The 16,395-nt window shown below is 36.9% G+C and overlaps 1 protein-coding gene across 1 annotated transcript; it reads right to left on the bottom strand.

Annotated features, from left to right (window-relative positions):
- Positions 1-3,039: 3,039 nt before the first annotated feature.
- LOC107594927 (tetraspanin-17-like) lies at positions 3,040-15,484 on the bottom strand. The gene is made up of 7 exons (XM_016285154.1): positions 15,014-15,484; positions 8,026-8,076; positions 6,759-6,905; positions 6,324-6,494; positions 5,982-6,107; positions 4,509-4,556; positions 3,040-3,370 (listed from the first exon to the last, which is right to left on the bottom strand). Exons 1-7 carry the CDS (start codon positions 15,098-15,100, stop codon positions 3,224-3,226), a joined length of 777 nt encoding a protein of 258 aa, XP_016140640.1. The 5' UTR covers positions 15,101-15,484; the 3' UTR covers positions 3,040-3,223.
- Positions 15,485-16,395: the final 911 nt, after the last annotated feature.

Genomic DNA, 16,395 nt, shown 5'->3' with positions numbered 1-16,395 from the left:
AACAGTGGCACCGCTATGGTTTCCAAATATGATCCTAATTTTATATCGATTTTTTCATAGAGTGAAAATCCCACATTAATTATGAGTGTTATTATAGGTTAGTACAATCATTGACTCAGAATAATGGAGAAAATGCTTTAGGCCTGCAAGTGCAATATTCATTATCCAGTTTAAGAGGGTATTTTGAGTTATGCTAATATGAAATTATCGGATAATGAAGACTAAGTCAATAAACTAGTTAAAGGACATCTGATTACAGCTGAGAACCATTTGTTTGCAGAGTCCTGAAATAGTGCTGCCCATAATGGGACTGGATACGTTTAAACATGTTTTAAAAAAACAAAAGTGTCACTCTCACCATTCAAACAACAAATCCACATTATATTTTTTTGCATTCCGTGACTTATAAACAAAATTATCCTTTGCCTAAAAAGCATCTAAAGAAAAGCTGAGACTGTGAGAGAAGACCTGCTACCGCTACTGACATGTTTGTGTCAAGTATACATATACATATAAGGGAAGTCGTGGCCTAATGGTTAGAGAGTCGGACTCGTAACCCAAAGGTTGTGGGTTCGAGTCTCGTACCAGCAGGGATTGTAGGTGGGAGGAGTGAATGTACAGTGCTCTCTCCCACCTTCAATACCACGACTGAGGTGCCCTTGAGCAAGGCACTGAACCCCCAACTGCTCCCCGGGCCGCAGCATAAATGGCTGCCCACTGCTCTGGGTGTGTGTGTGTTCACTTTGGATGGTTTAAATGCAGACCATACTTAACCACTTGTCACGTCACTTATATAAGATAAGTTGCTTCTCAATTTGTCTTGTTTAGATGGGGGGGAAGGACCCAATGCCATTCGATTTTATACAGTATATAAGCAACCACACTATAAACATTAATCGTGTCAAATGAATACAATTTTAATTAAACACTGCTTCAAATGTCAAAATAAAATACAATAACAAAACAAAATAAAATGTGTTAACTCAAAATGATCAAGTACAAAAGTGGGGTTTTGAGAAATACCCATAATTCTTTGAACTTGAATTTAGTAAGTAGAAACAACATTTTATGGTAAACCCGAGTCTGCATGCTGCAACTTCAATGGTTATGTCCGCTGTTTGTAATTACCACATTAGATAAACTTTGGTAAACACAGGTTTTGAGAAGTATCATTATTTCATTTGTGATAACGACTTTACTCGTTCTTTACTTTACCCCTGTTGGGGTTTGCAGTGTTGAAGGTCTATACTCACGGTCACAAGTCACATTGTAATTGTAAGAGTAAAAGCCTGTTTTGATGATACAAAACAAATAAAAGCATCTTGCACCAATTCTATCCAACATAGATGCCATTGTCACTCAAAACTGTGCTTTTAAGAAAGCTATAAGCGAAACTAGCAATTGATAATACCGTGATTCTTCGAGAATTAAAGTAGATTAAAAATTAATCACTGTCAAAAAGTGTAGCATACTGAAACTGAGGCGCCAAAGCCATTTCAGAAGTTAATCTATCATCAAACCAGGCTTTCTTTAAGGTTAGACCACAGAAATAGATTGAGCCAGGGACATCTTAAAGTCCTACTGAAATGTCACATTCCTGCTTTGAGACTTTGAGTAATCCAGTCAAGGTTCAGGCATATGTTGAAAGGGCACAGGGCACATAGGGGGAAAACAGATCAGAAGTTTTCCAAGGGAAAAAAGCTACAAGGAATCTCCCTGCCTTTAGGCAATGCTGTGATGCACCTCCAATCTGCTGATCCTATCGGAAACATGCTCTCTGTAAAATATCAAATGCAGAGCCTTGGTTGGTACAGTAACACATCGACAGAAAAATCCCCTCCGGTCATATACGCTCAAAATTTCATCATAATTTCAATTGGTGGAACATGCTAGAAAAGCAGTATGGAATCTAATTGAGTCTCTTTAGGGGGCATCATTTTAAGGAGGTGGTCTTGATAATGTCACTATACTGCTTATTGACATGCACAGCATGACGGCACCTTCAAAACACTTCACAAGAGGGTTAGCAAGTAATTACTGAAAGCTTCACAACCAAAACATTCTGTAAAGAAAACCATTCGAAAGCCATTGAAGGAGTAGCAAATAAACAAAGAAACCACAAACAAATATGCTAAATGAAAACCAGCAGATGGTGGACACAGTATTTACTGCTGCATGTGCAGAGAGACCATGTCAAAGAGCACGTAAGCGCATTAAAGCATCTGGTTAATGGCGCTCATGCAGTGTTTCTGCTTTACTTGTGTCAGCATTACACAATATTGTGCAAACGAATGATGAGATAATAAAGAAGAAAATGCTTTTAGGTGAACTTACAGGATTTAGCAGCTGTTAGAAACTGTGAAGGTTTGTCGCCATCTGGTGGTCATCGTGAAAATGACATCAGTGTAAAACCTCTGTTTTTATGGAATATCGATGTCCTTCAACATTTTATAATTTTATAACGGTTTCTAACAGTAACTTGGAATGGCATAAATGACTTTACTATTTAAGAAATTGTTCACCCAAAAATGAAAATTTGCTCCCCTTCAGCCCGTCCAAGAAGTGTGCACCAATGGATCCTCTGCAGTGAATGGGTGCCGTCAGAATGAGAGTATATATATATATATATATACACAATATCTTAAAAATGTATAATAATAATAATAAAGAAAATTAAAACTTTAGGATAATTAGGATTTTTAGGACTTTTTAGAACATTTTCATGACAATAAAGCATATTTTTCTTGCCCTTCCTCAAATCCAAGCCTTTGCAATCTCATTCACTCTCTGACAAATAATGACACAATATTACATTTTTATCACGTATTTCTGAGTATACATTGTAGTATATTTGTTGTACAGAATAAGAAATAAAATCAGCATAAATTAAATGCATTATATGATTAAAAACAAAACTGAATTTCATTACTGTATACAGTTTTTTCATTACAGTAATAATAATATTGAGGAGAAATGTACTGGTATGAAAATACCACAATGCAAATTTACATTTTATATTTTTTCTTTTGATTTTGGGGTAAATTATGAGCTGGAATTTTTAAGATGCATCCATTATGCAGGAACTTAAAGCTGAATTTTAAGGTTTAACCAGAAGGTGGCAGCATAACATTCATTCATGTGGGACCATTTTAACACTCAGGCCTCATTCAAGAAAATCTGTTCAGTCTGTCTTTACTAAATCTTTAAAGGATGTGTGCATGCTTTAAACCATTTTCATTAGCATTGTCCTTACCTGTAATAATGCAATCCCCACAAAAATCCCAGCAACAATGATCAGATTGTCCTGAAGCCACTTTTCAAACTGCCCCACGCAGCCCTTTGTATAAATGTACTTCTGCTGATCCAACTCCTATTAAACAGATTATTCAAAACAGAACAGCACTTAATGGAAAACGTCAGATCATGTATGCACCATGTAGCATATCAGTGTTTGCTCCTCAGAGTTGAACTTTAATCTTTACTCAAGTCCAGGATAAACAACTAGGCCTTCACCTGGGTGGACCTGCACATTAACCTATTTGAGAACAAATATCCTCTCTGGAAAACTGGAAGAACTCATTCCCACACTAAGTAGACGAAAAGTCACACCACATATAACCTAACACAGGGAAGATCCAGTTTGTATTACACAGCCATACAGGAATGTCTTAACTACTGTCTATCAAATTCTAGGAAGGAAGGGAGATGAAAAGCTGTAATATGGAGCTGTCAGTGACATTTGAAGGCGAAGAAAGAGAAAGCCACACAATTCAGCTTTTGTGAACCATACAAACATTTTCTTCCAAAGAATCTTTGTCCCCCCAGGGAACACGACACAAAAGACTTTAGAAACGTATCGCCAAACCGGTAGGAAGTCAGAGAAAGCCAGTGAAAAGCTGTATGACAGTTAACTGCTTGAACTCATTCATCGCAGATCTTTACTTCAGATACTTCTCTTTTTCTTGTTCTCTTCAAAGCCTTCCTCCAGATGTTGAACAAAGAAATGCAGAATATATAAAAGTATGATTCTTTGTGCAAACATTTGTTTATTGTATTTTCAATACGTATTGTTCAAAACAACAAATCAATTAAAAAAACACTATAAAACCAGAGTGAATCTCTCCAAAGGTGGATTGTGAGAGAAAGAGTATCCATGGATACAGCATAAGTACTCTGTACCATGGAGAGACCGTGGTGAACCGTGGGTGCAGTGTCACTCCACCCATTCTGAGCGGCACTGGGCTGGCATAAGCCGCTGACTTCCCAATTATAGAGCTCCACAATTTCCCGTGGATATAACTAGAAGCTAATTATCACTTTTAAAGGCTTAAACTGTTATTAAGGAGGCGAACAAGAGGAACTCAAATGCTCTCAGAATCGCTTAACCCTTCTGTGCTCCTTTCACAGGGTGGTCAGACACAACAATTTATACACTATAATGTGTTTTTTATCATTTTGAATATACTATGCACAACTGTAACATTTCTAACTTGTAATAACACACTCACCCCTTGAAGCCGCACATCATAGCCACATTGTGTATTCAGAACATCCTCCTAGAGAGAGAACAAAAGAGCATGCTCAATTTATTTCAAAACATTTCTATACACTGTAAAAAAACAACAACGTATTTTTCAAATGTATTAATAAAACAAAGATTATTGGGGTAAATCTTACAAGGAAATAAAATTTTAGTCTTCAAAATTCTTATGTTTAATTCAGCATGTTTTCAATGTGCCATTTCTGTGTAACTATTTGTGAAATTTCCAAGCAATTTCTCAGTGACATTTGTTTCAAAAGAATTCCCACTCCATTTTTTAGAACAGTAAAAAAATTTACAACAGAATACAACATAATCTCAAGTACAGAATATAAACTTTCTGAAAAAATGTGTTAAGATAAAATTGTAATTCATTTGAATTGAATAGAGACCAGAATAGAATGGTAGTATGAAAATATATTTCAATAGAATAGGACAGAAAAATATCGTGATTTTAAATAAAAACAAAATAAAAAAATAGAATAGAATGTTAGGGGAAGAATAGATTTTTTAAACAGAACAATATAATAGAATGGGATATAATTATCATTTTAAAATAAAAAGAACTGAATGCAATACTTTAGACAGAAAAAAACTAGAATAGAATAGAATAGCAAACTTTACAGGGACAATAACTTTTCTGAGAGGGTTTTATCATGCAAATTTTGTAACAGATAAACAACAGTATTATTATCATGCTAATTAAAGCACCACTTCTAAACATCTATCCATCCATCTATTTCTCTCCCTCTATATATATATATATATATATATATATATAGAGAGAGAGAGAGAGAGAGAGAGAGAGAGAGAGAGAGAGAAAAAACAAGGGAAAAAATAGTAAAATAGTGACACTAGTTACCTTAGCAATAGTATCCCTAGTTACACACTAAAAAAAAATGCACCTCACATGTGTTGTACCACTGAACTACAATCCTTAGCTACATCCTGTTATTCCCATAAAACAGACCAGCAAATAATATTAAACCTTGTTGAATGAGATCTATGAACAAACTTTAAAAGCTCAAAGCGTGCAGCACAGATTGTGAGGAATGACACTGTTAACATTGTGAAAAAGGAGCAGGGAAGTGCAAGTGGTAAACGATTGTTTCTAGAGAGAGAGAGAGAGAGAGAGAGAGAAAAAACAAGGGAAAAAATAGTTGATTCATGACACTAGTTACCTTAGCAATAGTATCCCTAGTTACACACTAAAAAAAAATGCACCTCACATGTGTTGTACCACTGAACTACAATCCTTAGCTACATCCTGTTATTCCCATAAAACAGACCAGCAAATAATATTAAACCTTGTTGAATGAGATCTATGAACAAACTTTAAAAGCTCAAAGCGTGCAGCACAGATTGTGAGGAATGACACTGTTAACATTGTGAAAAAGGAGCAGGGAAGTGCAAGTGGTAAACGATTGTTTCTGGCACTCACAGCAGGGTCTTTAACGCAACAGGAGAAGGGAACGCCACACCTTTCCCGGCTGGGGTTGGAGTCGGTGCAGTTGAAATAGATGTTCAGGTTCCAGTCATTCGGCCCATGAGCACCACAACACGACCACTGATGTGATATATAACATCAGAGGTGACATTACTATCATTATCATCATCTTTACATCATCACATAGCTGTAATTTACAGTAATGTTTTTCATATAAAGAAAGCTTAATGACTAAGCAGATGTCTCATATTTTCAAGAGCACACATATATCAATCCCATTCAAAATACACCCACAGCAGAGCAGAAAACGAGAGGGGACGAGAAGTACTGACTCACATATTCTTGAGCAAAATCAATGAGGTTCTGGAGGTCAATGTCATCCCGATATGCTTTAACATTGTTGTTGATGAAGAAGTTCAGCTGGTCTTTGATCCAGTCTTTAAACACAAAGGCTAAAATGCCAGCTGTGAGCTCTAGGAAAAAGATGAGGCCCAAAAACACTGAAAACTAGAAGAGAAAACACACACGGAGTCAGAATTTTTAAGGGAAATAATTCTTCAATAAAAATAATTCTAATACATATCATGCCTTCAGGAGGCATTTCAATTCTTTCTGGGTCACAGTGTATTCTTATGTAATATTAGCCAATTCATTTCATTTACACAATCGTTTCTGGGAACAAATAAACCTTGAAATGAGTGAAGAGAGGAAAACAGGTCGCAGAAAAATGGGAGGCAGGGCTTGAAGGCCGGAGGCAAGGGTGGAACTCACAAATTTGAGCAGGAATGTGTTCTCCCGGAGCGCACCGATGCATCCGGCAAATCCGAGGATGAACATCACCCCTCCTACGACAATGAAGAGCCAGACAGGGTCGAAGCCGCCCAGATCTGTGATGGAGGAAATGTTTGACAGCACTCCCTGTGGGCCAGACACATCAGACAGAATTGTTGTAAGTTCACATCCTGACCTTAAAATCCTCCACCACCTGCTAGGCCGCCACAACTGACGGTGTTTGGGCAACGGTTTGCAGTGATTCATGCCTTCCACGTTTGGATTTCCACATCAGGGTGGAATCTGAGTTCAACCCCAGAACCAACAGCAGGTATTTGACCATGCTGACAGTGAATATAAACAAGGTTTCCTTTTTTTGTCTGTTCTTGCCTGGTTTGTTATGATGGTGTTAGAAAAGAAGGCTCTGAAATCTGCCTGAACACTCATTTAAAATAAACAGAATTTCCACCAATCAAATTCAACAGCCTTAGTTTGATTCTTAATGCTTTATTTCTGTGATTAACATGTTGCAAATTAAAACTGAACCACTTTATTAATTATTTACATCATGCTACAGAGATGTTCCTTAATCGGCTGACATTAATACAAAGTGCCATATGGCCTACACGTGTCTTTTAGCAGAACAATCAACGACTGAAATGGAGCAATTTCCAGGTTATTAATCAGCCAATTGACTTCATTCATTAAGTCACCTCACATTAGTGTGAAGAAATTACATTCACCTTCCATGCATGAATACGTAACAGCAAGGGTGACCTTTTCCGAGAGGGACGGCAAATCAAAGAGAGAATAGTCACAATAAATACAAAGCTTTATTGAGCTGTGCAGTACTGTTACAAAATAACAGAGACATTAAACTGCCATGGAAATAAATAAAAGATGCCACCCATATGCTCTCAAATGTCATGGGTATTAAAAGGGAGACTACAGACACCAAAAGAGAAAAAAGCAACATGGGGGATTCACAGAAGAGCTTTCAGCAAAAAGAGCACCTCAGAACGTTTCACAAAATAAAACATGAAGTCCAACAGGAAAAGTTAATGCTAAATATTACTTTGGGCACTTAACAGACAAACTGAATGCGACAACAGGGTATCTGTAGGTAGTTTGTGCTGTTAAAGTGCGCTGTTGTCTGCTGTTTACGTCTATGATTATGTTGCTCAGGCAACCGCATGGATAATAATATTAGGAATCTGGGGCATGTCACCGATCCTTGTGTTACTCTGTATTTGTGTTTCCAACTTGCCTTTTCTGCCCAGGCCCAAAGTCCAATAGCCAGGAATGCAGCTCCCAGCAACTGCAACACACAAGCACACAACAGAATGTATCACATTTACAGCACTTATACAATTCATTCCTGCGCCATAATGGCAGGAGATTACTGCTGTGTGCAGACAGCACTGCTCTCTTTATCTGAGGGCAACCCATCTGAAAAGAAAAAAAAAACAGTCTTGGCGGAGATTCAATCAAAGATCCGGAAAACAGAGATTTCCCTGCATGTACTGCCATATTTAGCATAATGTTCCCTGAGAGGGAGCCAAGAAGACTTGTTTTTACCTGAGAGAAATCACTTGGATGCTACCGCTTACAGGAAACTATATATGTACAATGTTACTGTTTTGGCATGTGTATCCAACACGATCCAAGTCAAATCAATCTATAAATTTACTATCACACTTTAAAGAGCACCAAAAACCTGGCATTGTTACAAACCTGTATGGCTTTCATTCTTCAAAAAAAAAAATTATGGAATGTGAGATGTATTGTCTTATGTATCATTATTTACTGATGTGTGAGCTGACATTATCAACTCAAACAAAAAAAACACACACACACATTTTGCAAACAAAGGCAGGGCAGAACCGCTGAACGTCTCTGAGGAACACAGAGAAGGGGTTCATTACTCAATGAATGAGTGAACATTTTAATAACACACTCATAAAGACAGTAATTAGTTTAAATTGTGAATGAATTGTGAATTCATTTGTCCACTACTGTATGAAAAAAGGCCTAAACCACTCAAGATACCAGAACAAAACCCTTTTTAAATCAGCAAAATATCATCTTATTATCATTGCTGACAAAATATTTTGAAATGTATGCTCATTTTTAGTCCCACTCCTGACTAAAAAGAAGTTTTATGTCTTCCCGCTCCCTTCCACAACTCCCACAGGCATGCAGACCTCTACCTATATCATAAAGTAACTCATATATCATGTGTTTGCATATATTTCCAAAACACATCACACCAGATTTCATGTCAATATCATTGATCATTCCAGACAAACCTACCATGGTCTGTACTGATGATTTTTGAATATACACAACTGAAATTTGAAGCCTACAGAATAGAGGACAATTCTCAGTGAATAACAACACAAGTTTCACAAAGCTATTGTACGGCTTCAGAAAACTTGGAATGTGATTCACATATTTCATTTGGTCTACTTTTCCACAAAAAGTCATACGCCACCCTTATTAGACAGAAACAGAAGAGAGGGTACAGGAAATTACTAGAGAGATAGTGTGAGAGAGAGAAAGCAATAGAAAGAGGGGAATGGGATGAGAATTTGAATCAGAGCAGCACATGCACCAACCACTAGGCCAAGGCACCAACTAAAATCCAATTTTCCTTGGACTAAACCATGCAATAAAAGATGTTTCTCGGTGAGTCTAATTTACTGCCTGACCTTCTCACTCTAATGTGTTATCCAAACTACAGATTCCCTGTCAAACTCCAGCTGGGCTCTCAGCGGTGCATGTTTGACTGCAGGTTAGAGCAACGCCAGCGTGAGGGGAAACGTGACAGCGGGATGCTGAGAGTCAGAGGTCGGGTATCAGCAGCCGCAAATCCCATAATCCCATTTCCCCGTGGTCTCAGCTAATCCAATGGATGGCTGGGACAGAGCTGAGGGCCAGTCATCCACTGCACACACTTTCTCTGTCAATACGTACCATTGACTCCCACTCATCCCTATCATGAAGACATCAGCCTATCTCCTCCACTCCTGATCCATAAGAGGCCAGTGATGTGTCGCCCACGTGGACATCGGAATTAGGCACGTTCAAGCATCACAGAGCACTTAAACAGCTTATTTAGTTATTCCGGCCAAACAGAGGATGGATGCTATCTCACACAGTGGATGATTAGACTTACAGTATCTCTGTATTATCACTAACAGCAGCCAAATAAACTCTTGGCTTAAACTCTCAGCACTGTGACAGTGAACAGAACCACTTTTTTTCCACCAGCTGTTACATCCATAAGAACTGCTTTTGCTTTTCCTCTCCTTGAGCCATCTTCTGACATCTTTATATTTATTTGTTTAAAGAACTGCTGCACTGTCATGGAAACGTATACTTTTGGAAAGTCTGACTCAGTACATAGTAGTATTTCTGGATGTATTGCTAAGGCAAGCATTGATATTAATTTGTATTATATTAACATACATGCACAATACCCAGTGTTGTTATTGTTGTTCTCAAAAACTAAAACTATTAAAAACTGTTTTTGGTAATTGCTTAAATAAAAATGAAAAAAATAAATATTTACTTTCAGAAATTAGATTAAAAATAATGAAAATAAATAAATAAAGGAAATAAATTAGGTTAAGTTGAAGTACTAAAATTATTCAAACTGAAAAGAAAATAATTAAAATAGAAATATAAAATACTTAATAAAAATGACAAATGCACATATTAAAATGTAATGTAAATTATTCAATCATATCTTTTGCCGGGTTTTTTTATTTTATTTTATTTTTTACAATTGTCAAATTTCTATCATTTTACCATGACTATGTGTACTATAACTTTTTTAAACTATCTGACTTTTGTTTGAATATTTGATGTGATATGATTTTCACCTGGTGGGTGATTAAAAAAAACTCACAATCATGTTGATTTCTATCTACTATCTGTGGAACACAGAAGAAGATATTTTGATAAACTGTTTTTGGCAATGGCAAAAGTCAATGGGGTCCAAAACAACTTTCACTGTATGGGCAATGAAAATAAGATAAAGTCACACAACATATAGGTTAGTATCCACATGAGGGTGAGCAAATAATGACATAATTCTCATTTTTGGGTGCACTATGCCTTTTAGTATGCACCTAGAACCCGCATAGAAACACACACAAAAAATACTTAGAAAAAATTAGCAACTGCATAGCAACATGCTGGCAATCACCCACAGCAACATTTTTTGCAATGGCAAACACCATTCAGATTTTCTTAAGAAAATTGCAGAAATCTAGTGTTATCCTCATACGTTTTGTTTTAGGTTTAACACTTATAATGGGAGCCGGTTTTTGGTTCTAAATTGTTAGAAAATATCTTCCTCTGGCCTAGATTATGGAAATACTGAGTTTGTCGTTTCCAAAAGGATGGAACGTGACTTCTAGACCTCATCAAGGGGACGAATCTCACTAGACGTGAGCTTTAGTCTATTTTAAAACAACAGAAACTATAAAATAATAGCAGTTCGTTATTACCACATAATTTCTGAATGTCAGCAGTGGCTCAATATCAGCACGTTAGAGTCGTTTTTAATAATTGATGGAACAGCGAGAGTGACTCTGGCTTGATTCATTTGTGTTTTAGTAAGAATGAGTCAATGTGTGTGAGTGAGAGTAGGGCCTGCTGGGAAATGGCATGGAAATAAACTCCCTCGCAGAGCAACAGAGGAAGAAGGGGGAACGGACATGTGGTTCCCATCTGCCGTATGAACCTGGAGGATATGAAAAAGGAAAAACATACAAAAACACATGAGCTCTGCATGAGCACAAGCAAGGACACAAACACACACAATAACCACAAATGTGCATTGCTTTGTACACAATACACAAGCCACGCACATTAAGTGTGCAAACAAACACAGCAGTCAATGCTTTTGTCGCATCAGGGGCAGTGTGTGTGACAATAGCCGCACGGCCCCATCAGCTCCATAGCGAGAGGCTGAATGGGGTTCGCTGAGACACACACTCGGGCCCCTCAGACACTGTGGGAACAGCACGTCCCCTCTCATGCACCCCTAAACGTCTTCATTTGAATACAAGACAAGGGGGCTGCGAGGCTTCCAAATGAAAAGGAGGAGGAGACTTTGGAGAGGAGGAATTAAAGGCTGCTGGGGTGGAAAGGGGGGAGGTCTGACGGTGGGAACGTTAAGATGTCGCTTCAAAAGCCTCCCGGGTAGATATCAGACTGTGATTACAGAGCGAGGCGTCTGTAATTACAGGCCATCAACTCGGCCCGGTCTGAGCCTGGCAAAGTAAGTGCTCTAGGGATCAGGTAGGTTTCTGTCCGATCAGACTGTCTCCACTTTAAACCAATCAGACAGGCATTAGACAGTATGGACGCACGGGGGTCAAACAGTCTGCTAAGACAAAAAGAGTCGAGAGGCAATAAAAGGCTTTCAGAAATGATGAGGGGACAATAAGATGACAAGAAGTATGGCGATCAGAGGCTTAATTATTAATGCTACTGCTCATAATTAGGGTGAGGGATTTGAACGTAACCATAACACAAGTACGTAATTTAACCTGAACGGTTGAAGCTATGGACATGAATGATACCTCCAATCGTTATTCTGGAGAAGTCTACTATTAATTTTCTAAGTTGTACCATGTACAATTTTCTCCTGGCAGAGTATAAAATAGGCAAAAACTGATTAGATTTACATTGAATGAGAGAATTCGGCCATATCTGCAGTGGGAAGTAAGCAACAACTTAGCAACCACCCAGAACACCTTAGCAACCACATAACAAAAAATATGCAGAGATAAAAAAAACATTCACCTTCACCCACAAAAGTGGTGACTTTTGCCTGGGTAAACACCAGTCACAATTTTCTAAGAAAATGTAAAAATCTAGTTTAAAGACACTTTTCACTCTCAAAATAAGTCAACCAATGTATTTATTTCAATTTTTGTTCTCATAGCTATAGCTGAAAAATTAAAACTCGAGTTTAACTCAAACCTGCTGTGTAATTTAAGTATTATTTATACTTTTATAGTATTTATTGATATTTGTATATTTTCAGAAATTTTGTTATGCAGTTTTGGTGTAAAATTTCAGTTTTAGTCATTTTAGTACTTCAACGTATTGCAAATTTGATTTCATACATTTTTTTAAGTTTAAGTTTTTCATCTACTATTTATATTTTATTTTATTTCAGCTATATTTCAACTAATGAAAACTATTTTTAATAGTTTTAGTTAACAGCAACATCGCAACATCATTTTAACCATTTTTGTCCATACAATGAAAGTCAAAACAACACTGACGCTCATTGTATGTACATAAACATGCAGCTTCTTAAAATATCTTTTCTGAAAATATCTTCTGTGGTGGAAATCATGTACGAAAGTGAGTAAATGACAACAGAACTTTCATTTTCAAGTGAATATTAAGAATCAGATTTGACTTTGGGAGAATTGCTCCTGAAAATAATTGCTCCTGAAAAGATCAAGTCAAGTGTTTAATTTAGCGACAAGAGGGTTGATTTCAGCTTCCAGGAGTATAGACTGACATTCTGGCCATGATTTGGTGAAAACACAGGCGTCTAAGTTCCAACAAAACACAACAGGCTCTCTATAACGCGGGAACAATGGCAGTGGGAGGGCTAGCTGTTAAAGAGGACAGCGGATCATTATGCAAGGTTAACATTTCAGACGGGACAGCATTAAAGCATGAGGGGGCACTAATTACCCCCACACCCACCAGAGGGGTCTTCACTACCCCATTCAATACTAACCAATGAAGGCTGGAATTTATGACATCAAAAAGCTTAACAGAATCACACTCCAGGCGATGTGTTCACCCCAGAAGTGACTCATGGAAGCTTCCCGCTCCAAGACTATCCTTTTATCTCACAATTTATCACTCTCTTACAAGAAAACCATAGTGGGATTGAGCAACATGATTGGTTCTTCATGATGATGTAATGGAGAAATGTCCATATTTAAGGATTAAGCGTCACTTATGAGAGATACTTCACCGAAAAGTAAAAATTTCTCCATACAATAAGTGTACCCGGCGGTCAAGCCTCAAAAAGGGCCATAAAAAGCACAACAACAGTCACCCAAATGGCACATTTGCTATTTTTCCAAGTTCCATAAGCCAATGAATAGCTATAGCGCACAAGATATAGTCTACTTTAATAATGCCTTTACAGAGTTTTGGTATATTGACAGCCTTTGATCACTATGAACTCTCAATATATGGAAAACATCTATGTGACGATTAGTCAAATAACAATATATGAATTCATTAATATAAATATAATTTATATTAAATATTTAGATATTTATTAAATATACTTAATACAATTAATTTAATATATTTTTATGTGAACTAAACATTTGATAAAGCAAAATATTCTTAACACTTGGATCAATAACAATGTTTTCATGAAATAAGTTTGGCTGGAACACGTAAAGCAATAAAAATAAAATCAACCACCAAAGATTTTTTTATTTTTCTGATTTGAATACCAGATAAAGAATAAGAACAGATAGCAGATGAAAGCACAAACACTGACATTTTATGATTTAGCATTACAATCAATATCACCATAACCGAACTGCTCAAGAACTGATACAATCAGCTTTCCTCCCAATCACTACAAAAATATGGAAAAACTGTTAGTGGAAAAGAGAAACATGGAAATAGGGGCAAAAACTGTATAATTTCCAACCCAGACATGGAAAAACTGAATGGTGTAAGGTAATCTCTGTTAAAGCTGTGAATTGACCCAAGCTCCCCCAACTAATGAGACCTGGATAATCCTATTTACCCTCCACTCCCCTCACCTCTCAATGGGATGTATTCTTCAGATCTGGAAAGGTACTGAGAAACCAAGATTTCCATAATCCATTCCCATGGGAAACAGGTGATTTATTTATTTAGTTTTTATTTTATTTTATTTTATTCATTTATCTATTTTTACCTGGATGAGTATCTGAGAATGTATCCAACATCATACACATCACTAGATCATGTACCATTCAAATAAATAAATATACAGCACTGGTACGATATATTTCATATTAAACACATTCATGTTACATGCTGTGAAATGAATGAGGCAACTGTCTATCCTGCTGAACCTGTTTTGCAATCCCGATTTGTTTAGATGATGGAAACACACAATGAAAAGATTTTGGAGGCAATTCATTTGAGTTTGAGAAACATAATAAAAAGCAAATGAACTGCAGATCCACAAAACTTACCCAAAATATGATGTTGAATCCGAATAAGAAGTATTTAACACAGCAGCTGACCTCTGCTCCTTTAAAATGATGCTGTTTTCTGCTCATTTTGTCCAGGCCAGCTAACGCTGTTGCGTTGATTCAACGATCCGCTGCGAAAAACTAAACGGATCGGCACAAACACGACTCGAAAACGATTCATGCATCTATAGTTCAGCTGAAGAGGCTGCGAGCCAGCAATACATCACAAACCACAACAATGCACCATCAACAAACGCTGAATCTATTCATCCGTTTTCAACATATAAACAACGCATGAGGAGTTAAATGGGTGAGGAAATTATTGTTCCGGGTCCCCCCTGATAAACCCCGAACGCTTTGGATTGGGGTCATGAGACGTGTTTGATATTTTAACCTTGTTGTGAATGTCCCGAGGAAAACAATCCACAGCCATCTAACAATCCAGCAAGAACAGAGAAGCGCGACACTGCAATCAGAGGACACCAGCTCACTGTCAACTGAACAAGCTGTCATAATAAAAGTCCTGTCAGGATCCCTTAATAGATGATTTATTTCACCAACAAGTCATTGTGAAATATAAAGTGTCTTTCGCAAGTATACAATGTATTTGACCTTTTTAAAGTATTTTTTGCGATCTGTTTAGGTCGTCTTGAGTAGTGTTTTTCCAAACACCAACTCCTAATGAATGTGTAAACATTGAGTTGTTTTTATACCTATAAATATAAAGAATCAAATTAAATATAACTACTATGCAGTTTAGTATACCACCGCTTCCCACTCCACCCCAAGCTTTTCCCACCCTGCGAGACTGTATTTTGCATAAATTCATTCACATTAATGTTTTTTTTATTATTATTACTTTTGCCCTTTCCTTTTGATTTACCCTTGGTTTCCTATATTTATTTAATCGTCTTTATAGTCCGTTACACTGCTAGAAGTGTATACTTTGGCAATATTGTAAATGCTGATAAACATGCCATTATATCATGTAAAATAATTACAGACTGCTGAGGGGTTATTTTATTTTTTCACTTCCGGTTGTTGTTGTTATTTATCGTCGCTTATTGCTGCCATTGGAGCTGTTCTTGTATGCAGCATCTATGCAGCATTGATGGTCTCTCTGGAGAATGTGAAGCAACGTTCCCTGTTAACATGAGTAAATGTTCTAAACAGGATATAAACATGCATCTGAGAGACTATTTAATCTCATGGACAATCCATTTTATTTCTCATTTCTATTCTCTTATCATGAAAAGGCTGTTTACAAAAGAACAAACTGTTCCTTGAGGTCACTAGTGACCATGTTGAAGGTGTTGATGAAATAATACAGAATTATTAATTTATTTAATAATTAACTATTTTGAGACTTTAAATATTTTTAT

Source organism: Sinocyclocheilus grahami, unplaced genomic scaffold (genome assembly GCF_001515645.1).
Source record: "Sinocyclocheilus grahami isolate Dianchi unplaced genomic scaffold, SAMN03320097.WGS_v1.1 scaffold193.1, whole genome shotgun sequence".
Lineage (NCBI taxonomy): Eukaryota > Metazoa > Chordata > Actinopteri > Cypriniformes > Cyprinidae > Sinocyclocheilus > Sinocyclocheilus grahami.
This window is presented reverse-complemented; position numbering and strand designations above follow the sequence as displayed.